Source organism: Oculina patagonica, chromosome 1 (assembly GCF_052425735.1).
Source record: "Oculina patagonica isolate OP01 chromosome 1, crgOcupat, whole genome shotgun sequence".
NCBI lineage: Eukaryota > Metazoa > Cnidaria > Anthozoa > Scleractinia > Oculinidae > Oculina > Oculina patagonica.
In genome coordinates, this window is record NC_135758.1 from 19,095,841 (window position 1) to 19,120,205 (window position 24,365).

General features: G+C 39.4%; 4 protein-coding genes across 4 annotated transcripts; 2 read left to right on the plus strand and 2 right to left on the minus strand.

The window, feature by feature from the left end:
* Positions 1-1,729: 1,729 nt before the first annotated feature.
* Positions 1,730-11,617, minus strand: LOC144660708 (alpha-methylacyl-CoA racemase-like). Its single transcript, XM_078521433.1, has 4 exons — positions 9,917-11,617; positions 4,286-4,512; positions 3,277-3,469; positions 1,730-2,143 (listed from the first exon to the last, which is right to left on the minus strand). The coding sequence occupies exons 1-4, from the start codon at positions 10,242-10,244 to the stop codon at positions 1,740-1,742; spliced, it is 1,152 nt and encodes a 383-aa protein (XP_078377559.1). The 5' UTR covers positions 10,245-11,617; the 3' UTR covers positions 1,730-1,739.
* LOC144660701 (uncharacterized) lies at positions 4,759-6,395 on the plus strand. Its single transcript, XM_078521420.1, has 2 exons — positions 4,759-4,932; positions 5,268-6,395. Exons 1-2 carry the CDS (start codon positions 4,759-4,761, stop codon positions 6,348-6,350), a joined length of 1,257 nt encoding a protein of 418 aa, XP_078377546.1. The 3' UTR covers positions 6,351-6,395.
* On the minus strand, positions 6,185-8,710 carry LOC144660508 (uncharacterized). Its single transcript, XM_078521166.1, has 2 exons — positions 8,360-8,710; positions 6,185-7,922 (listed from the first exon to the last, which is right to left on the minus strand). Exons 1-2 carry the CDS (start codon positions 8,680-8,682, stop codon positions 6,686-6,688), a joined length of 1,560 nt encoding a protein of 519 aa, XP_078377292.1. The 5' UTR covers positions 8,683-8,710; the 3' UTR covers positions 6,185-6,685.
* A 3,457-nt stretch (positions 11,618-15,074) lies between the features above and the next one.
* Positions 15,075-23,371, plus strand: LOC144660426 (chondroitin sulfate synthase 1-like). The gene is made up of 2 exons (XM_078521044.1): positions 15,075-16,299; positions 21,147-23,371. The coding sequence occupies exons 1-2, from the start codon at positions 15,556-15,558 to the stop codon at positions 22,590-22,592; spliced, it is 2,190 nt and encodes a 729-aa protein (XP_078377170.1). The 5' UTR covers positions 15,075-15,555; the 3' UTR covers positions 22,593-23,371.
* The last annotated feature ends 994 nt before the right edge of the window (positions 23,372-24,365 follow it).

The window sequence follows — 24,365 nt, forward strand, 5'->3', positions numbered from 1 at the left end:
TGTAAATGACCCCTAAATGTGTCCTTGACTGCCTTGAAAGTGTTTGTGATCAAGCAAGTAATGTGCGGCTGAAAACAAAAAATATAATTATGCAACACCAACTGCGTGTGGTGTGGGAAATCTAATTAGTGGTTATCGTCATCAGTATGGAATTTCTGGCCGTGAATCGCAGACGTCTTTCTTCGTGTTTCGCTCTTCGTTGCGGGACGCGAATGAGAGGCGGCTGTATTCGCAGGCTAACGGAGATTGGGCGCAAAAGGGCTATCCTCATCCCTCAGCCTCGTTCCCAGGGTCTCTCTCTCTCTTCTAGCCCCCAAGAGTAAGAGAAGTCGGACCTTGGGAATGAGGGGAGAGGGCGAAAAGAGAGACACCCTGGTGCCGACGTTGGGCTGTCCTGCTTCTTCTGATGTGCTTGCCCACTCAACGCAGCCGTGATAAACAAGAGAGACAACCCAAAGTCTTCCTCACTGTCTTCTGGACAAAAGATAGGAGGACTTGGCCAGAGGTTGACTGAAAGGTTCACCAAGTTTGGAAATTAATTTTGAGGAAAACCACCTCAAACTAAAAGTCTGGATTCTGCCTAGTTCTTGTTTGGCTTTCGGCCGGGTCTGCAAGGTCAAGCATCAAGTGAGCGATACAAAACGAATTGGCTGCACGACACAGTTTTTTGAAGCCTAGGAGCTATGTAGGTGTGGATTCAGATGATTCTTAGTGCACAAAAAGCCTAAAAGCGCTCATAAAAATATACAGGACTTGACAATGATTTTCGTAAAAAAGGCTTTCTTTGTACCTTCTGGCTGCGTTAAGATCGCAAGGTACTACTGTAGTAAAATCACGGTACAGTCGCCATCGTTTTTCTTACGGAGGATTTAAAGCATTGCCAAACTGGATAAACTTGCCAATTTTAATGTGACCTTTTCTGGAATATGGGTAATCACTTTGCCGTGAAACCTGGGCCCTGACCACTTTTGGCAATTTAATTGGCTTTAGTTAGAGTAAGGTATGATCAGAACACCACAGTACAAAAGTAGAATTTGTAAGCCATTTTTTCTTCAGCCCAATCTGTTTTAATGCAGAAGACAATGGACTGTCAATGTGCATCTCCCAGTTCTTGTTTTCTTGAAGAGGGGGGGGGGGGGGGGGGGCATGGGTGTTGTCATGGTGAAACAGTGGCTAAGCTTAAAACTGGTTTACAGGGCACCAAAGGGAGTGGTTGATGAGAATCCCTTGCAACTTGTTTGATGACATTTAGCATGAGCCTGAATAACACTGGGTTGCTGAATGATTTTCATAATTTTTGTGCTTGAACTGTCTTGGACATGTAAAATTTTTAACACAAGTAACTACGACAACAATATCAAATTCATTAACAGCATTGGCTGTTCAACAAAAAGCAGCACAAAACACTGTTGAATAACTGCCATGGGAATGACATTCAAACACTTTAAGTATTACATGTAAAGTGCGTAAACCTTCTTTTGCATTATATAAAATTATGTGCACTGTAGTTAATAGTTTATTTTTAAGTTATACCAACTATTTTGTTATTAAAACAAGCCTTTCATCATAACTTCAATGATAGAAATTATATTCTTAGTCTGCTATGTAGAACAGGTTCTATGCCAATCGGACTTGGACACCCTTCTGTCCAGGCAGCTGACACCAGGAATGCATCACGCTTCCTACCATTGAATAGCTACACTTCAACTTGGATTTTCCATCACAACGCAAACAAGTGATCATAGGGAGGACTTCGGGGTAGGATGATCAACGACACCATCCTTTATCAGTTCTTGAATTTCTGTTTGTGTATACCCAATCTCTTGTAAAACCTCTATGGAATGTTCCCCAACTTCAGGTTGAGCCTTGGACTTACAGGACCCTGGTGTTCTAGACAGTTTTGGTGCTGGGGATGGTTCGTATGTGCCATCATTCAAAATAAATGCTTTCCTTTCTTCATTGTGCGTGTGGCGAGGTGCCTCATCTGTTGTTAGTACTGGTGTGACACAAGCATCAAGATCTTTGAATGTTTCACTCCATTCTGACTGAGTCTTTATTGCAAATACTCTGGCGATTTCCTCTTTAGCTTTGGGCCACTGTTCTACATCAAGCTGGGATGGAAGTTTTCCTTCCAACTGAAGCCCTGAAGAAACAAGGATAGTGACATTTTGAGTGTCAAATGAGCCTAAATTTTGACCTTTTTTAACCGAAAAACAGTGTTCTGCAGAGCATTCTTTGCTTTGACAACCTGAATGGAAGTCATCTTCAGAGGTGTTGTCAGCCAATGTTGTCATTGAGGCTGATTGGTCAGTTTTGCTGTGATTTTATTGGCTGTAAAACTTGTGTAGAGTCTGCAACTTTAGTGAGTTTCGATTTGTCTATTGTTAGTCAAGTTAAGTCATTCTGTTAGCAGTCTATTATTTTGTTGGTTTTGAGTATGTGAATAGGTCATTGGTAAGGTGCCAGAAGTTGTTGACATCTTTTGATAGGCATTTGTTTCAAGTTTGTGTACCAGCTTTCTAGAGTCAGTCACTGCCGGAAAAATATAGTTAGTACTGTAGGTTTAGCATTCAGCCGACTCTCATTAAATTTTGTGGTTAGTAAGTTGATGGTGTTCAGAAATGTAATTGCTGACATCACCATTTCTAGTTGCTTGTTTGTGTTCAGTCAGTCTTGTCTCTCAGTATAGTCGTAAGGTATTTGGACAGTTGGTACACATGATAAGAGACCCACAAAACAAGACTATAGCTCACATGGGTATACTAAAAAAACCGCCGCCTGGTTAGCTCAATTGGTAGAGTGCGGGACTGCTGTGTGGGAGGTCGTGGGTTCGAACCCCAGACCAAACCAACACTCAGGGTCTTTAAATAACTGAGGAGAATGTGCTGCCTTACATCTGCAAATGGTTAGACATTCTAGTCTTCTCAGAAAAGGACGATAAACCCTAGGTCCCGTCTCCTGTATCTTCAGTCTCAAAACAGGGGGCGTTAAATAACCCACACACTATTCGCAATGAGTAGGGCACAAAGTTCCCGGTGTTGTGGTCTGGCCTTTACGATTGTAACTGAAATATATTACAGTATGTGTAAAGCGCATTTGAACGTATGGAAAATGCGCTAAAGAATGCATTATCATTTTTATCATTATCATTATTATCGTTATACCAGGTTTGTGCAGTTTTGGTCGTACGTAAAGTTTCAGTCGGGATGAACTTCAGATATTCCTGGGTGCAAACCATTTGCTCTATTATAGACAAAATTTATAACAAAAACAAACCTTCAATAAACTTTTGATAAAACTTGGGCTCTAAAGCACCTACAGCCATGAATCTTCCATCAGATGTTTGATATGTATCATAAAATGGTGCACCTGAATCCAGCAAGTTCCTGCCTCGCTCAGAGTGTTGCCATACAAATCCCATGCCAAGAGTCTTGTAAATGAACGAGCCTAAGTAAGCTGTGCCATCAACCTTTAACAAAGGGAAATTGAGTCAACAAAAACAAAACAAAATTACAACTGCTATTGCTACTGTTAAGGATTGTATTTGCTTGTTTTGGTGGGACTAATATCTATGACATTGTTCTCAGTAAAGAGAACAAGCAACAAGTTTTTAACGACGTTTATTTGATTTGGGTGAAAGAAGGGTACTTGTCACAGTTTTTTTTTGTAGTGATCCAATCTCGTCCCCAGAGGCCGCGATCCTTCTCGTCTGTACCAAGGATCGGGACCTCTGGGCTATTCTGAAAGCCCGCCACAAAGGTGTCTGATTCTGATTGGCTGTTGAAAACTTGTTCGTTTCACCACAATCTCCGGTGCACATGCACAATCAAACTGGAACCAAGATTTCCTGGTTCCGGTTTTGGATTCGTCTAGAGCCATTGAGTTTCTCAACTGCTGGTCAAGGGAAACGCAGGCTCTGCGGACGAGATAGTAGTGAGATAGTAGTGATCAAGTCTCCCATTAACTAACGTGGACAATGCTATCCTCCAGATAAATTGCTTTCCAATGAACAAGTATTGACAAAAAAATGTACTATCCATTGTTTAGTGATTTATCCGGGGGATACCATTATCCATCATTTCAACAACCAGTGCCTGTTCACAATAATCATCGACTGCAGGTCTGGAGAGATGGAGCTATCTCTTTAAAAATGCACTAAATGAGAGTAACTTCAGTCTAATGCAATAATTGCATAATTTATTTAAAAAAATTGATTTACTGAAACCTTTCACAAAAAATTTTTAAAGTTCAATCCTTTATATTTTATTTTCATAGAGTAATTTACCATTGAAGAATCAACAACTTGTCCTTTTCCAGACTTGGTTCTCTCAAACAAGGCTAGCAAAATTCCAAAAGCACAAGTAAGACCTCCACCAGCAAAGTCTGCCAACAGGTTGATTGGTGGTGTTGGCTTTTGATCCTTACGTCCAAGCTTTGACAGCAAGCCACTGAGGGAAACATAGTTGATATCATGGCCTGCTTTCTTGGCATAACAACCTGTCTGGCCATATCCTTTTGAAAAAACATCAAACAACTATTTTTTACTGGTCATGACTGTGATTGAATTAACTTGAATTAACTTCAGTTCATTCTGAAAGTCTTTGATTTCCTTGTTTTGACCAATGTAAACAGTGTGGTTAGTCTGAAGAAAATAGTTAACTGTTCAAATAGAGTCCTAAAGCCGTGACGTCACGTTACCATGGCGCTCAAGAATTCAGTTCTAAACAAACGCGCGTAGCGTGACCGATCTCATACAAAATGTCTGCCTTGTCGATTGCATCGCTGATTTCTTTCTTCGCAGACGAACAAAAGTCCGTTAAAAAGGGAGAAAATCATTACAAATCTGGCCATGTGGAATCATTCACATATAATCAGGGTATTTTACGAGGAGGTGTCCACGCAAGCATGAAAAACATCGTCTACAAAGTCACGGTAAGTGCGAAGATCGAGATAAGCCATTATAAGCTTAATAGATGACAGCTGCAGATAAACAAATGTGCGTCTTGTTGTGACTTACTTAAAGGTTTCCTGAATGATATTTAAGAATACATCGTCTGATTCTTTCTTGGATATAATTCAACTGTAAAAATGTCCGTGTAAATATCGCCGATCGTACGCGTACTCTTTGTTGTGGCACTTCGTTTATATTGATGCAGACTAAACTAAGCTTATACTGGGCACATACACTGAGGACTCCAGCTTAAAAGACGTCTTTAAAATTTGACCTTTATGTTCTTATGCTTTTTCTTTTAATCCTGATTTGCTAGATTTACTTGGACAACGAGAATGAAATCAGATCAAGCGAATGTGAATGTCCAAGGGGAAAGTTCAAGTGCAGCCATGCGGCTGCACTTTTTATTCATGGAATACACAACCTCAGCCGGAGAGATGTTGAGTGCCAGTGGAAAAAACGCAAATCCACCACACCACTCTCTTGGCAAGCCGTTGAAGAGATGTTTCCACCAGCAAAAAAGTATTCATGCCTGTCAAGGACACCTACTCAATCTGACCGGTCTGCCCTTTACAGAGACTTGCTTGAGTATGGGAGGTTTACTGGCCTTTGCTGGCTTATGAGCCCTGAACCAGCTACTGTCAGTAAGCTTCCAGTACCAACGATTGAGGATATTATCTACTCAGAGGAATTTCTTCATACACAAGGGTTTCAGCAACAAATTGACTGCTTGATTCGAAAGGCCAAGATTCCAGAGGAGTACATTCCAAGGATTAGTGAAATTACACTTGGACAAAGAAACAATCCCACCTGGCATTTAACCAGAAGGGGCAGATTAACAGCAAGTAACTTTGGTTGTGTTTTGAAGGCCAAACGAGTCACCCCGTCTCTTGTTAAGCGTCTCCTTGGAGAGTATGATCTTTCGAAAGTAAAGGCTGTCCAATGGGGTGTGAACAATGAACAAGAAGCACTAAATGCATTCAAAAGACTGACAGGGAAAAATGTCCAGGAAACTGGCATTTGGTTGGATTCCTCAGGAATCCTTGGTGCCTCGCCTGATGGAATTGTAGATGATGAAACTGTTCTGGAAGCTAAATGCTTGTACACTGAGCGCAACCTAACAATCGAAGAGGCTGTCGCTACTTCGAAATCATTTTGTTTGGAAAAAGCACAGGATGGAAATGGATTTGCTCTGAAAAAGGACCATGTTTACTGGGACCAGGTGCAGGGTGAAATGTTCTTTACGCAGAGGAAATTTTGCTATTTTGTTGTGTGGACAACAAAGGATTTAGCAGTTGTTAAAATTAAGCGAGATGAAACCTGGGATGCAAACATCCCAATCTTGACTGAATTTCATTTAAAACACATTTTTCCAAGAATAGTGGAAGGAGAATTGTAAAAAATTATTTTGTTTTCAAGATGAAAATTTTTGCTTCAACATTCATTGACCAAATTAATTTCAGTTACATTGTAAACTACATTATTAAGTGACTGTATTCTTACTGAACCATATTTATGTGGACACTTTATTTATTAAATTGTACTCACAGTTTAGTTAGATAATAATTAAGTGAAACTTAAGCTTGTTTTCACCCCTCTTTATTTGTTATTACATGTACATATTTAAAAACAAACCAATAAAACAATAACATTTTTGTTTATAACTCCTTCTGACTGGCAATTGGTCCCACATTTTATAAGTATAATTAAGGTATCATCAGTCTACTACTTAAATTACTCAAAATCTGTCCCTTCACACCCCTCCTTGATGAGTGGAAATTGTAAATTTACAAGTCCAGCACATAACTGAAAAATCACATCAGCATAACATCTTAAATATGACGGGATGAAAGTTAATATCCTAAAATCCTTCAATCTTGCATTTGCTCTTTCCACGTGGATCCTTGCTCTGGCAATAGATTTTGTTGCCTTAGCCTCACTTTCCGTAAAAACACCTTTGTTCAAAAAGGGCGGTATGTTCAGAGACACTTCACGGGGCAAAATATCCTGAATAAGAAAGCCCTTGTCTGCCAGAATCATGTCCCCTGCTACAAGATGGTTCAACAAGCCTGACTGTTGAACTATGGCCTTGTCAGAAATTGAACCAGGGTAAAGTTTGCTTACAAATGCTATCACTGTATTTGGGGCAACCCCAACAATAACTTTAAAGGAGTTCTTACCCCTATAGCTTGAATAGGTAGCATTCTGTTGACTCATTAACCCCGGGGCTGCAACCTCCACATCAGTGCAGTCAATGACAATTCTACAGGAAGTAAACTGTGAAAAAGAGGATGGTGCACATAACATATTTTTATCTCTTGAAGGAATGGTTGTCATGATGTCTTTAAACAAAATGGAATGTAAAACATGAATAAAAGTAGTAACAATATTAGCTATGGTTGACACACTGCAGCTAAATAGCTGGGCAAGGTGCAGATTGGTGTAATTCTGCCTTAGTTTCATTAAAGTGATAAAAATTTGGTCTTCAAAAGTAATGGATTCTACTTTCCAACCAGAAAAATAAACAATAGCATCTTTGAATCTCAAGGCATGAAGAACTACAATATTAAACACTTCTTTCGTTGGGAGCCCAGTTTCCATTCTAATAACTTCTGCACTCAGTTCTGAAACAGTGTAGTGTTTTCGTTTGTAGCTTTCTTTCTCTTGCATGTTCTTAAGTTCCTCCTTGGCTTGATTTAACTCTGCCCCCAGTATTATTTCTTGTGTTGTGATGTTTTCTTTTTGTGTGTTATGAGACTGCTGTTCTGCTCCTGTGATTGCCTTGGCCACCATTTCTTGAAGGGTCTCCCTTTTTGCTGTTACTTTTTTCTTTTTCTTTGGTGGTCCTCCTTCAGCAGGAAAAAGCTTGTCTTGATTTCTCACGTAAATCGTTGGTCCATACGATTTATTTCCATCCTGGAAGTGACAACTGCATACTCTGGTATGTTTGCTGGGCTCTCTGTCTTTCCTCCTGTTACAGATAACAAATAAAAAATAATAATTGCTTAAACTGACTTACAAATATTAAAATAGTTATAAAGTTAAGCTCATAATTTACAAATTTGAACTTCAGTTAGAAATAATTTCAAATAAAAACAAACAACATTGCAATAGACACGCACCAAAATTACACGATAAGGTAAGTTATATTACGTTTAGAAAGTCTTTGTTTGAAAGAGAACGAAATAAAACACACTGTTTTATTAGTATAAGCAAAATCAAAACAGATAATCACTCGTTATCTTTCGAATGCCGGGCAAAGGCGACAGGTTGAACACGCTGTAGTGATAAATAAGCTTATGGTGATCTCGATCGGGAAGACGACAAATTCAAAGACAAGGCGTAGAAACGGTTGTATTTTACGCAAATTTTGAGACGCTAAGATAGTTAAAAAGAAATTTCACAAACCTCAACAATCGAACCCATCGCCTGTATTCGTCTTTCTTTTTCTCCTTGCTTGGGAAACCGAAGAACTTGCACGTATGGCTCTCGGAATGATGATCGCAGTCGGGCGCGAAGCAGTGAACCATTTCGACCTTCTCGACCTTTCTAGAGTCACGTAATCTCTTACGTGATCTCAGAGGGATATCTTTAAGCTTTGCAATCGAACCGTGGCGTTCTTTTGTGCGATCAGGGCGATTTGTTTCACGAAATACAAGCGAACAGAGGGAAGGCGTCTTTGCTTTGTTCGATAATTGGCGATTGTTTAGAACTGAATTTTTGAGCGTCATGGCAACGTGACGTCACACTTTAGGACTCTATGACTGGTAACAAAAACAACGCAAGTGTGAATTTATTTAGAGAAGTCAATCATGGAGCAGAGATTCTCTTTATCCAGGGCCATCGCCAAACTTTTAACATAGTTGAAGCAAGATCTTGCAGGGGGGGGGGGGGGTCTAGGGGCATGCCCCCGAAAAATTTTGAAATCTAGAACCACTGAAAGGGGTTTCAACATTGTGCAGTTCCAGAAAATATCCTTACCAACCCCATAAAAGGTCATTGGAAATTCTGAGGGGGAGGGGCTGAACTAGAATTCCCAGAGGGGAGGGGTATTCAAACTAAAATCTTTCTGTGAGAGGAGTATGGACATTTTCTGGAACAAAACATTTTTCAAAAGTTATTTCTTGAGAGAAGTGAATCTTGTTCAACTGGGAATTATTTTTCCAACTTAATGTATTTTTTTTTAATTTTTGGTCGAAATCTAGAAGAGGCAAGTCCCAGGGGGGTCCTCAAAAAAGTTTTTTACGGGGAGGCTCCGCCCCAAGTTCTAACCCCTTACCCTTTTATATACCATTTTTGACAGAAATTGTACCCTTTCGTAACCTTTAACCGGCAAAGGTACCCCTCTCATATACCTGAGAGACATGGCATGGACTTAAAATAGGACCTTTTCTTGTCATTTTTATGTAGCGCTTAATAAATTAAAATAATACAGCCATAAATTGCGTCTGTTCGAAATATTTTAATTAAAGGCCCTTTTAAATAGCCAAACGACAGATTTCCATACCCTTTCATATACTTAAACTTGTGAAATCCCTACCCTTTTATATACCTGAAGCCTGAAAAAGGTACCCCTTTCGGGCGGAGCCTCCCCGTATAGGCCATTATAGGGAGTACCCCCCCCCCCCCCCCGGAGGCAAGTGCCTCGTCTTGCCTCTTGCTAGCTCTGGCCCTGCCCCTCCCCTCCACAAACACCATACTATCCCCCACCCACTCCCAATCCAAGTTCAAGGCAAGGTTAATTTTGAGCAGATTTTTGGAAAAATTATCTTTAAGTATAAAATTATAAATCCTTACAAGCCTTATTACTATAATTTATCACTTATATTACACTTTTGTTTCATATACTTAATTTTTAATTTGCTTAATTATAATAGGTAACACCATCTACAGATCTGTAAAGATCTGGAAAGAACTTAAGCGTAAGCTAACTTAATAAATTTTGTTCGCTTTAATAGTAAATACCTGTTAATCGAGCATAAACTAATCTTGGATTCTCTTTCATTAGTATTTCAGGTCCTAGGCCCAATTTTTCCATCACTCCTGGTCTGAAAGGCTCAATCAAAACATCGGACTTTGAACACAGTTTTCGGACGATGGCAACTCCCTGGGGATTATGTAAGTCGACAGCGATGGACCTTTTTCCACGACCAAGTGTATCGGTAACGAACATAGTCTTCACTTTGTCTATTCGGGTAACTGCTGCTCCGAAATCTGCCAGAATCATCCCGCAAAATGGTGCGGGAGCAAGTCCAGCAAGCTCAACCACTCGAACGCCCGCCAGAGCCGCCATCTTGAAAACGACTCCGCTGACTAGATCAGAATGCTGGCGAATGGTGATAAAAATTTTCGATTTGACTGGGGAGGGGAGGGGAGGCCGGGTACTTTCTCCCACAAGCTAACGCACGGGGCAAAGGGTGTGTTTTGTGATCGAGCTGTTTTGGTCTGATTTTGACCATTTTGTTCAAAAAAGTATTTTAGACTGGGTTGTTGACATTTCCATTTTACAGTGGAATCCCGCGATCCTCGAAACTCCTCGTTCTGCAAAAGTTGTGTTCCTTGAATCTGCTCACTCAGCCCAACACTACAACTTTATCCACGATATCTCGGACCAATTTTCCTTTTCCCTGGAAGCTCGAGAAATCGAGATTTCACTGTGCTATAGCAGAATGTACGTTTTGGTAAACTTTGTCACTGAGGACACTGTGTGATGCCTATCAAAGAACGAGCATTCATTAGGCTAGCCCCAGCAGAAACTCATAAGGGTTGAAAAATGTAACGCGCGTTCACACATGGATAGTATGATTCACAGCGTTTGAATATTCAGTTTTGCCAAGTACCATATTTGGAAACACAAAGAGTTTGTACGCGAATCTTTTACACGCGTAATGAGAGCGGGGGGCTGTAGGGAGGAGGGGGATTTACCCTCCTGTCCGACAGGAGGGTAAATCCCCCTCCTCCCTACTTTTTGAGCTAAAATTTCTCCCTCCTCCCTATTTTTTTAGCCAAAATTTTTCCCTCCTCCCTAATTTTTTTTGGCCATTTCTCCCTCCTCCCTATTCTGTACCTCCCCCCTCTTATGACACACTTTCGGTTTTGTGGTTAAGTTAGTTACTTGAATTCCGACCTATTAAAGCGGAATTATTTATTGGAGAAACTAAAGAAATATTCATTAATTTTATCCAAAAGAGGTTCTCCAGATGAATTTAACCAAATTTAACTTTATTTAAGCAAGCTTGTTCAAAAACAAGATAACGCCATCGAGCCTGTGTAAGGATTTTGGAATAAACTACTAGTTTCATGATTATTATTCAAACAGTTTTGGAGACATCTTTGAACACCCCGTGAGAAAAATCTCAGTTACCTCGCCCCAGTCCACGCACTAGCACTGATGTTTTGAAAGTTCTAAAATTTGCGGAAACTTGGTTTTAGAAGACGTCGGGAGCAAGAAATAATCATGAATTCCACGAGCAGTTTGCGCGATACGGATAGTTAAAACGCAGTGAGGTATGGGGACAGATCAGTCCTTCAAGCCGGTCTCTATTTTCTCCGTTGAATATGTGGGCGAAAATCGAGAAAAAATTGAGAAAAAAAGTTTTTTTTCTCACGTTTCGCTTGCCGATTCACGAATCCGAGGCTGTGATTTATTATAGTTCAAGTATCTAGTGATGAGCACTGTACATTACCTCATACCTCTTGCTCATGCCCCGTCGGTGTCTGTAAGAAGTGCTTTCTATGCCATGGACACCCGTGGAGTCTCAGTGCGCACGAAAGCGTTCAGGCTGCGTTCGCCCATAGGTGTTAGAATAAACTAGAGACAAAACTAGCAGATGACATCATAAAAAGAGGATTTAAAGATTAACTCATGAGAAAACTCTAAGAAAGCCCGAAGCGTAGCAAAACTATGGCTTTCCTACCCTGCAAGCAGAGGGTGCTAGTAAAAAAGGGACTCTTTACTCTCTAATGTTCTTAAGAAGACTCTTGCAGGACTGGCAGGGTAAAAATCAAAGAAAAAAGGTGTTAGATAGAAAGAAGCTGTTGTGCTGCGTCGGGGGTTGATAATCGACTGGAAGTTTTTTTATTAAAGAAGAAGACGAAAAGAAAAAAAATACAATATTGATAATACAAAGAAAAATTTACACAATTTCACTACATATAAGTACAAGTACAAAGTTGGTTTACAACATAATGTTCTAAATACAACTGGAAGTTGATAAAATGTGTTCAAATAGTTAAATTCTTTACTAGCCGGAGAAAATGCGTCCCTTGCAAGTGTTTGCTAGGTTTGCAGAAAGCTCATTATACAGTTTGGCCTGGGGGTATAAATTGGCGACTCCTGAAAACCTTTTTTTTTTGGCTTTCACCTATAAAAAAAAAAAATTCCGCCAGAAGTTCAGCGCAAAGAAAGCTCCCCCGTCCCTTTCTCTCCCCCCAGAGAAAAGTGTTTAGAGTTGTGGAGAGGGAGGTGGAAAGGAAAGTACAAGAGCGCGCGCTTTCTTTCCCCTCTCCCCAGCCTCCAAAGTGCCAGTGTCAAGGCAGCCTTTGCGAAGGAGAGAGTTCTCGGTCATTGTTTAGTGTAATATTATTTTCAGAATATTCGCTTTTTTAGAACCTTCGTTGTATTCAAAGTAATTCAGCCGTCGTTGTTACGACACCGGTGCTTGATAGTTTCGTTGTTTACTTCTCTTTTAGTTATCCTTTTATTTTATTTTTTATCGCGATTTGTTTCTCGTGTTGTATCATTATTTATACCATGCCATAGAAAATACAGCCAATCAGAATACAGGAAAGCCGTTGTATATTCGACGGTATTCAACCCAACCTTCCCATCGTGCGCTGCGATTGTATTCTCGACGAAATTTAGTAAGTGTATTTTCTATGGCATGGTATAAAATAGTTACACAACACTTTCTCGTGGTATACTATGGAATATCCCACTTGTCACTTGTATTTTCTCGGTATACACACTCGCCTAAAGGCTCGTGTGTATACCGAGAAAATACAAGTGACTCGTGAGATATTCCATAGTATACCACTCGAAAGCGTTGCATAACTAGTATGTACTTGTCTATTACATTTTTGTTCTCAGCAAATCGCCAGCCATGATCTGGTGAAAGTGATTGCAAAAAGTGCTGGGTGCAGATACTTTCATATCTCGAGATATTGTTTCACAAGATAATTTTTCCCGAGATATCGTATCTCGTGATGTAGTTAGACCGAGCTTGCGCCAGACAACGTCTCTGCCCTTTTTGTCCGCAAAGACCCTAAACACACTCCGAGTTAGAAACAGTGATTCTGTCTTACCGCGTTTTGATACTAAACGCTACGGGAAACATTGTATCAGACATCTTGGACCATTTCTATGGTCAAAACTAAGCAAAGACCTGAAAAATTCGCCGACGGTAGCTACTTTCAGGACAAAAATTAGAAAACTGAATCTATCGGATTATGTAGAAAATAATCTGCTGTAAGCTCTGTAGCGCTTGGAAGATAATGTAAATATTAGTTTTTAGTTTTTAGTTAAGTATTTTAAATAATTTAAGGCTTATTATTATTATTGTTTTGTTGGGTATTTTAATTGGTGTCCCCAATTAGCCCACAAGGGCTAAACACATAGACACTGAAATAAAGTTTTTACTTACTTTACTTACTTTCTTGTGCGAGCAGTTTTCATAAGCGCCTACCTTAAGCATGGGAGGCGCGGTGGCCTCATGGTTAGCGCGGGATCGAACGGCCCGGTTTCGATCCCTGGCCGGGGTCACTGTATTGTGTTCTTTGGCAAGACACTTAACTCTAACATTGTCTCTCTCCACCAAGATGTATAACGGAGAGGAGTAATGTCGAATTTAATGCTGGGGGTAACCCTGCGATGGACTAGCATCCCATCCAGGGGGAGTAGAAATAGTCCTAGTCGCTTCATGCTTCAGAAACCCGGATATGCGCCGGTCTGATGGGTCACTAGGCTCACTAGGCGTATGCACACTTTACCTACCTGAAGTCTGTTTGTTAATTAAACCCTAAACCTCTAGTATGTAGTCACTTGACACATGCCCTCGTTTTTCGTAGTCCATCGAGCGTGAAGCGAAAAAAGAGTGTTTTTTTTTTTCAGTTTAGCTTCACGCTCGGCAGACTGAAAAAGAGGAACTGCTCTTTGTCTATTTTTTATAAATACCCGATTCCATCACAGGGGACTTGGAGAATAAGACACCCAACATGCAACCCTGATATAGTTCTCCTTGGTCTCCTTGGGGGACCTCATATGAAATGGATGGCGTTGCTTGTCTTCTCCCTTAGGGTTGTAAACTTGTCCAAACAAAATCACAAGAAATAAAATATATCTGGAGAATAATGATATCACGAAAAGAAGTTATTTAATTATGATATAAAAAAAGCTTCTTAGATGATCCAAAACTAGTTTCGAGAAAGAAAAATATCGAGAAGCCATGACCCACTTAATTTCTCTGAACTGTCAATCTCTTAAAGTTCTTTCAGCCGTTTATTTAGCTTCATTCCTGCCGCCTAACAATTTGTCTGAGAGCGGCAAGACAATCAGATCAAAGACTTTTTTCTTCGAATGTCAACGCAATCTTTGACCACTGTTGACTATTTACACCTGGCTGTCAAGTTGTTTAAATCCCCAGATCAATGGCCTTTCAAAATCCCTCTCTTGTTTGTTTAGGTTTGTTTGGTAGTTAAAATCCGTGAGCATTTTTGCCATAACTCAATCACTAACCGCCAAGGATTGCTCAATGATGAAACATGTGCAAACTTTGGATTTTCCCAGTTGATAAGTACTAAAAACTGATTGCTTACTTTAAAAAGTTAATATGTGGGCCTATCTATATATACTGCGATCATAGCAGATTTATATACTTGTGAAAACAATGTTGACAACGAATTGTTAACTTGTTCATGGGTCTTAAGTAGAAATTTAATTATTTTTTGCAAATATCAACCTTAATCAGGTAGTAATTTATGCGTTTATCGATATTAAACAAATAATAATTTCAGCAGAAGATTCAATGATTTCTATCACATCAATAAATCTAACATTCGTGTCTCTGACTGGTTTTGTTTTGTGTTTCAGTTCTTTTTTTCTTTTTTCGCTTTTTTTTGATGAGCATTAGTCACGGTCAACGACTTCTAGAGTGTGAAGCACCAACAGCTACTCAAGCGTGCGAAATCGGTTCTTTTGTTTTGGTTGCCGGTGAAGCGAGTCAATCAGCCAATGAGAGGACTCGAAATGATTTATTTATGTCTCACTGAACTTGACTGGCCTCACGAAATTACAAGAAAAAGAGCAGCTTATCGGACCATCTCGTGGCTAAAATGAGGAAATGTAAAGCACATGTTGGATAGCTACCCCGATCAACACAACGTTTCCTCGGAGACCGAAAGCAGGATCAAGCATTCGAGAATTTCTCACGTGTAATCGTGACGTAAGGGCAATCGCAAACATGGCAGACGGAGCGGTAGTAGAGTTCATAAAATCTTTAGTGGTCGCTAAGAAAATGGGCGCTTGGTGCTTACGATCGTAACGTATCAGGCTATCGATATATTAATTCATCTTCAAAGGACTGTGTGGCGATTTATTTTTATTCGCCATGAAACCTAGACACATGAGTATCCGTGGTGTTGTGACGATGTTCGGCGGGTTGATTTTTGGCTTCACTGTGGCTTTGTTCCTCAGGCAGAATCTTTTACCCGTACAGACCCGGCGATGCCATATGAACTTCGTTAGAGACGTACGGCCGAGAACTATGGCTAAAGATCTCGGCTCTCGCCATCTGATCTTCATTGGTGTAATGACTGCCGAGAAATTCCTCGACTCGCGAGCGAAAGCCGTGTACGATACTTGGGGTAGAAGTGTCCCGGGCAAGCTGGAATTTTTCTCCAGCGGCATGTCCCAAAAGAAGATGGAACTCCCAGTCGTGAGTCTACCAGGCGTGGATGATTCGTACCCTCCACAGAGGAAATCTATGATGATGTTGAAGTACATGCACGATAACTACATCGAGCAGTTCGACTGGTTTATGCGATCTGATGATGATGTTTACATAAGAACTGAGAAACTCGCGAGCTTTCTTCACTCCTTGAACAGTTCTCAGGACATTTATCTCGGCCAAGCAGGTACAGGAGCGAAAGACGAGAAAGGCTTGCTAGGCCTGGGCTGGGGGGATAATTTCTGTATGGGTGGCCCTGGAGTTATTATGAGCCGAAGCGTATTGAAAAAGGTTGTACCTCACATTGAATATTGTCTGAAAAATCTGCTCACGTCCCATGAAGATGTCGAGGTTGGACGATGTATTAAACGTTTTGTGGGAATTCCGTGTACTTGGTCTTTTGAGGTAAGTTTTTGTCTTTTATTGTTCGTAATGATTGAATCATTTTTTATTCTGGTTTATGGCTTTTAATGTATGGTGATTATCATTTGGTGCGTAGGAGTCTGAATCAAACATCGCAATGTTATTAAATTTACTTTGGAGCTTATTGTTTTAATTGAGTGTTTCAGGATGATATTTTTGATGGAGCCTTCCCACTCATTGATTTGTTTAGGTTTTATCCCTTTATATTCAGGAAGTTCATGTCAAGTAAATTTGCATTTTCAAGATTAAAATTTCTATGACAGATTTAAAAATAATTATTTTTATCTTTTTTAAATCATATAATGTTTTGTACATAAGTATTTAATTTTTATTAGATCTAAATTTCAGATAAGGAAATCAGATAAGATTTTAAGATAAGAAAACGTTGTATTGTATCCAATACAATTTTGTCTAATAAGTTTTTGCCCTACTGAATGAATAGCCTGATAATGCAAAAACATTGAATATGAAAATTGAACAGAAAAAGATATTTCTTATCTTATTGTTCAAGGGCTATTAAATTAAGCTGCAACATTCTCATTGATGTATAAATTAAAAATTCAGGCCCTATTCAGTAAGCATTTGACTGCATGGCTTTAATATTTTTGGAAGTGCCACTCATGTATCCAGCCAGACTAATAAGTCAGCATTACACTGGTTCTGCTTTGGCAGAATTCTGAAAATTGGTCATAATTTATAACCTTTTTGTCCCGTCTCTGTACTGATTGCTACATAATTTTTATTTTGCCACATCACTCACTTCCGCCTCTCCTGGTGGGGAATAGGGGTCAGAAATTCTGTTAAAAGCATGTTATTTAGAAATGGATCCAGACAGAGGTGCTTAAACAAGGGGAAAGGGGGCTGAAGTGAACGTCTTCCTTTTCTTGCTTAAAAAAGGGGGATGTGGGATGAAGGTGTGGGCCTTTCCTTGCTCTAATAACGGATCTAAATCCACCACTGTTATTTTATATAAAAGTATATGTGAAGTATATGCAATTGCATATACTTTGTATATTTAACTTCCCTTTGTGAGAATAGAACTGTATTTTTGATGGCAAGTACTAAAACCTGAAACAACGAAACGAAACTACTGAAACGAAACGACTGAAACCACCGAAATGACCGAAACGAAGCCGCCGAAACAACTGAAACGGCCGAAACAAGCAAAGTGATACAAATTCACCCAAACAAGACAAGCAAAACTTCAAGATTTTCGTCACTTACCGTTCTATACACTCCGTTTAGCCCACTATACACCCCGGTTAGCCTACTATACACTCCTGTTGGCCTACTACACACTCCTGTTAGCCTACTTTTCACTTAGGTTGGCCTACTTTGCACTCCGGTTAGCTCTCAATAATTGTAATGGTTTTGCTTGTTTCGGTGATTTTGTTTCGTTTCCCTCGTTTTGGTTGTTTTGGCGGTTTTGTTTTGGTCGTTTTGGTGGTTTCGCTCATTTCGGTTGTTTCGTTTCGGTGGTTTCGTTTCGTCGTTTCAGGTTTTAGTACGTGCTTTTTTGATAGCAAGCTGGTGGTAGTTGACAGTATGAAGGATGGGAAATAATGGGAAAATAATGCCTTATTTGGTATACAGTGGGACCTTGGTTTAACGAATGTCTATATAACAAAGTCTTCAGTATAGCAAACCATATTCTTTGTCCCAGTAATAGTGTAATATATGGAAAAGAGCACCAATATAATGAACCTTGTTAATTATTGCAAACATATTTTGCCAGTCCCTTGTCCCTTCATTAAATCCAGGTTCCACTGAACATGTTGCATTATTTGGGACCAACCCATCGGCATATGAAAATAGTAAGTCTTACTTAACATAACATTTTCTGCCACAGCGTGTCAAGCGCTTCAACTTTGTCAAATCACCCAATTCCATTTTAAGCTGTCACAAATCTCTGTACGATATCATGTGTCAGAGTTTACTCCGTTTGACCCTTAAAGTGGATTTCCACTGTCCCATAATTTTACGTACTTTAACAGGCCTAAATACTAACTGGCATTACATGTGTAAAATAAAACAAAAAATGATGAATATAGCTTTCATCTGTGAAAAAAGTTGAGCCACATTTAAGGCGGCGAGATGTCCATCCTTTTTCTCTATATAATTTTTATTTTTCGCATGTAAAGCCAGTTTAATTCATGCCCGGTAATGTGCATAAGATTGCACAATAGTGGAAATCCATGCACTATTGATGTTAAGTAGCTGATTGTGAATACAGGGCAGCTGTGCTTGCACAGTGCTTTCCAAGTTGCCCTGGGCAACTAGTTTTTGTCTCCAGGCAACATAGTTGCAATTTTTGTACCTGACAGAAGTGATGTTTTCATTGCCATAATACAGGCCAAATTTGAAATTCTTTTACCGGTAATACTCTATTGCACTTAATATACTAATATACTTGAAAATTTCTATGATTGGTTAAATTTACTGGTAAAAAACACCATTTTTAAGCAGATATTTGTTTTATTCAATTAAAAGGCTTATTGACAATTTGCAATTTTTGTAAGGGCTGGGCACAATTAACTTATCCGAGTTTATGTCTATTATGGATGTTAGAAAATGTCAAGCTGATGAAACTTTAGCCCAAAACAATATTAAAGCAAATCTATTTTTCTTTAAATGGCTTTTTATCTTGGCAGAATATTTAATAGCTAGACTGTTTGTTTTTCCAGCTGTTCGCCTGCAACTTTTTCTCAATCGAATTGTTTATTTTTTGTCTTTTTAACATGTATATCTGTGCTAATTGTGTAAATGTGGTAGTGTGAAGGTGAATCACAGGGAATGACAGAGTATTGTCATCTGTGTATAATTCACAGTGTGTTCCCATTAAATGGAAACATAAAATTTTAATGGAAAGGCTGTCAGGAGGTGTTAATTACTATTATGATTTCTTTCTATCCAATTGAAACAAGGTGTTAAAATATCCAAAATACATCAAAAAGTTTTTTTGTTGGAGAAAGATAGTTATTTAGCTTTATAACATACTTTGGTTTAAGGATAATATATTTTAAAAAAATATTACATTGTGGCGATTTTAGTGGTAAAAAAAATTAAGTTTAAGGGAGGCGGTCGAGGTTTCCAAGGCGAGGCTAATACTGTATTTAATACTGTATTTTAATTTTTGCCTTACTAATAATTAATATTGATTTATAACTATCGTAATAATCTTTTGGCTGGCTACATTTAATTTGGAACTATTTGTAACTTATTGAATCTTTAGCTGAATCCTTTGTATTACAATTGATTTAATGGACTAATTAAGAAACAATCAAACAAGGTTAAATTTGTAACCTTTATTTGTGAAATTTTGAAATAATTTTCAATTAATACGTGTAGTATAAATCTTTGAAGTAGTTGTTTGAAAATGCAGTCCATTGACTCTATGGAATGTTAAAACAATCTAATTAGCATAACTACAGTCAGTTCAGTTCTTTTGATTCAAGCTTGGTTCTATAAATCAGCAAGGACCTCTACTGGACAAACTCAAAGATTTAGGTGATTACAATAAAAAATCGCTATCAAACTGAACCTAGAAGGCAAACCTCCTCATGATCCTTTCGAAATTGATGTTTTCGGTTGTATCACGCACGAAGAATGCGTCCCTTTAACTTGTACAAAATAGCTAATAGAGAGCAAGCTTTTCTTACAAATGTGAACTAGTCAGGCCTTTCAGAGATTTTCAATTAAACAAAAACACTAAGTCCGCAGCGGATTCTATTTCTCAATTTACAACTTGTAGTACGTGCTACAGCTAGGCTTCGTCTTCAGTTTTTGGCAACAGTTTCTCAATATCATCAGATGAGTGAACTTACTTTCAACAGCCACTTTATCCATTTGATCACCATATCACAATGCTTTCACCTGTTGCTTGTTGTAAGCCACAGTTATTACGTCCCTGAATTCGCGGAAACGTCGCGATTTGCGTATCTATATATTTGTAAACCCACTCCAGCTACTAAATTATTTGCTTCTTGACAGTTCTACTGCTTACTCACTAATTAATGTATACATGTTTTCATTTCCTGTTACGCATGAACGGCAATATCAAGCATGGTTCTACCCATTCCCCCTAAGGTTTTCACCTTGTTCTTTCTTATTAACTCGAGAGCCGATTTCGCCATTTTACGGCTAGTAGACGTGAGAGTGGAAGAAAAAAAACTTTTCTTTATTGATGATTATTTGGAATACTGCTTTGTTGCAGAGTTTCCCTACGAAACTAGGATGTTTTTTTGTAGACGCATAAGATCATTCTCTCCTACCTTGTTGTTACTAATTTTCGCGGGACTTAATTTCGCGATTTTCCAAAAATCGCGAAATTTAAGACCCGCGAAAATTTATTTTTAACGTTTTTTATTGTATTTTTTATGTAAGTTATGTATTTTTTGGCCAAATCGCGAAAATTAAGTCCCGCGAAATATGCCTGTTCCATTTTAAATAAATAAAATTAGTAACAATAAGGTAGTAACAGTAAGGCGAAACGTTTGTTACATCTGAATGGTTCTTGAAATATTACGAGTCTCGACACATTTTAGCGAGGCTCGAAATCTCGGCTTCGCAAACTAGCAAATTGTGCTAGTTTGCTGTAATTCTGTAATTATTAGTTAGTTTAGTTAGGTGAATAGATCTTCATTTTATTTATTTTTTAATATTGTTTGCTGAAGATTTTTTTTAACCGTGTTTAATAATTTGATCTGATCTGAGTTGTCTGACGATCGAAACGTCGTATGCTGTTAGGGGTTTGGGGTGGGGGGGTTAGATCAGCTTAGCATGGAAACAAATCCTCGTGTTCTAACATATATTTGTTCTTTTTGTCGTAGATGCAAGCTCTATTCTACCACAATCAAAGTAAAACACAGGCGTTTCACGGTAATCTAGACACCAAGTCCGTCCGTAAAGCCATCACTCTGCACCCGGTAAAACAGCCTTCCTATATGTACCGCCTGCAGTCACATTTTATGACCATGCGCATTCAGGACCTTCAGCACCAAGCAATCAAACTGCAAAGAGTCCTCAAAAACATGGATCGACTGCTGAACGCCACGATAAGTTCGCTTTCAACTGAGGAGAAAACCAACCTTCAAGGCGCACGAGATTTCCATCATCAACTCAGCTCTAAATACTTTGAACCGTGGGACATGTTCAGCGCGCAGAAGTATTACTCCGAAGCCACGCTTCAACCGCCAGAAACGGGCATGCGGGACCCGTGGAAAGATGGACTAAATCACGTGCTTGGGCAGACAATGGGGTTGATAAACGAAGAGGCAAAGCGAGTGCTTCATCGCAGCCTCGAGTTCAAGAAACTCAATCATGGCTACATGCGAGTGCATCCCCTTTACGGCGCTCAGTACGTCATGGACATGCTCATGAAGTATCACCGGCACATTGGACACAACAGAAGGCGTATGACGGTGCACGTGCGTCATCACGCTTTCCTACAACTGCCCTTTGGTAACATGGTCTACCGAGCTGAGCCCCTTGTAAAAGAGGTCCCCACGGTCCATTTTATCCTTCCACTGACGGGTCGCATTGGCACATTTCGTCGTTTCATGAAGAATTTCGAGGACGTTTGCCTTAAACGCCGTGAAAGTGTTAAACTTCTGGTGGTATATTTCCCTTCTGTCTCTCCTCCTCACGAGCATAAAACTGTTATGAAGCACTATCAGACCAAATATCCGGAAGCGGATCTGTTGTGGCTTGAAGCTATTGGGGATTTTTCACGTGGCTTAGCTCTTTCTCTTGGAGCAAACCAGTTTGACAGGAAAGCTTTGCTGTTCTTTTGTGACGTCGATTTGGTATTTAACGCGCAATTCCTTTATCGTGCCCGTATGAACACAATCCTCGGTCAGCAAGTTTATTATCCCATGGTATTCAGTCAGTTCGATTCAGAGATAACATACCCCAACCATACGGAACCCCACACCCAGTTTACAGTGAACAAGGACGCTGGATTTTGGAGAGCTTATGCGTTTGGCATAGTGGCTGTTTATAACCACGATATCCGCGCTGTCGGAGGATTTGACACAACAATTCAAGGATGGGGTCTGGAAGATGTTGACTTGTATGAGAAGTTTGTTAAACAAGAGGAGATTAGTGTCTTCCGTGCGGCCGATCCTGGGCTCGTACATGTCTATCACCCAGTAATCTGCGATCCAAAACTTGTAGATCGGCAATATGCAATGTGCCAAGGTTCAAAGGCCTCGGGCTTTGGCTCGGAGAAGTCGATAGTTCGTCATATGTTATCCAAAGGGTATATAAAAAGATAATTATATTTTCCAGTCCTGGTTTAGTCCATGGATTGGTGCAAATTTTAGCTGCTGAGGTTAGAAAAACTTTAGCCTTTATTTAATTATTACTAGCTTTTAGCTCGTTTTTAGCTCTGGTTTGAATCTTGATGGTATATTGAAGCTTCAAAATTTTTTACGTGAGGTTTTTTAATCATTTTATTTATACGCTTCTGGCATGAACACAGGCCAATGAGTTGAGATTTTCCATATAGCTCTCTTTTCGCTTATAATTGCGTTTTGGTGCTATTATCTGTTAGATTTGTGGTATAGAATTGTCTTTTAGATATTTATTACATTAATATTAAAAGTATCTATTTACACAGAGTAGTCTTCATTTTGCCACTCGAACACCTTCCGTTCTTCTTTCGTACCCGTATCCCTTCCCGGGGGGAGGGGAAGCCCGTGGGGGAGGGGGAGGGAAGAGTAAGCCGAAAGTTGTTGTGTGGAATTTGTCGTATTCCAGTCACACCACATTCCTGTATACCACCTGTTCAGGATTATTTTCCTTTTCCCGTTTTTCTATAAAAGAGTTTTGGTTTTGTAGAGTGAACCGGAAATTTGCCTCACCGGAAGTTAGGTTGCGCGCGCGCGGATTGATTGACATATTAAGTTTCAAATAAAAGTCCCCGGATATAGACGAGGACGCTTACGCCATAAAAAATCTCGTGATTGCCCCTTGTTTTGTGGTAGTTTTTTATCGAGACATTTGTCAACTGGAACTTCGGATTTTCGAACGGGAAAGTTAGTGGGAACATGAGGAGAAACAACACTCTCTCAATATATCACAGAGTATAGGTTACGTAAAAAACTGAAAGAGTAAAAATTTGCAAACTAGTTTCCCGACCTAGAAAAAGTATGGAAAGTAAATAGATTGTGGAAGTCCTGGCGAATGTCTGGAAAAATGCAAAAATTATGGGGTTGGCAATCTGCAACAAGTGCTTAATCAGGCTAATAGTGGAATCTTTGTTAGGTAGTCAATCGAATTTCATGTTCAATCGCAGATCGAATATTGAATGTTTGGGAAATATGTAACTTCGCACGGAGAGCCTCGCTTCCCGTAGTCGTTCTTTCCTTTATACTACGGGAAATGAAGTACTTCGCAGAAATCTTTGCTTTTTGGGATACGTGCCTCAAGTTGAATAGGTCAACTTAACTGGGAGATATATGACATATCTAAAATAAGGTATAGGAATTTAACGAAGCATTTAACGAAGCATTTTAACAACGCGAACAAAATTTACGCGTAATAAAATTAACGCGAATTTAAGAAAAGTTCTGGTTAAATCCTTATGGTAAAAAACATCAATAAAATTAACGCGAATTTTTGAAATTCGCGTTAATAATATGTATCGTTAATTTCCTATAATAAGGTATATAGAAGCACGAGCTAAAGGAAAGAAAGCCGTTCCCGTTCTTGTTTTTTTTTTTCATGACTCATATCGTCTATAACTCGAGCTGAAGCTTTGAATTTATGCAAGTTTAGCTAAGTTTGCTCGTACTTATGCGCCAAACTCAGCAAAATAAACAGAAGTTTCTTAACAGACTTACCTTTCTATTAGGTGAGCACCAGTATCGTGAAACTGAAATTTTAACGCTTTTCTTTGCTTCCACGTCGCCTATGATCGATGCCCGGCGAGTCGGCGACGGTTCAGTTCTGTCTCAAGCCACGGGCATCTCGCGTCAGAAAATGGCGCGAAAATAAAAGCGCGATCGAGCTTACTGTTTTTTGATTGGATGAGGGCTACTCACGCT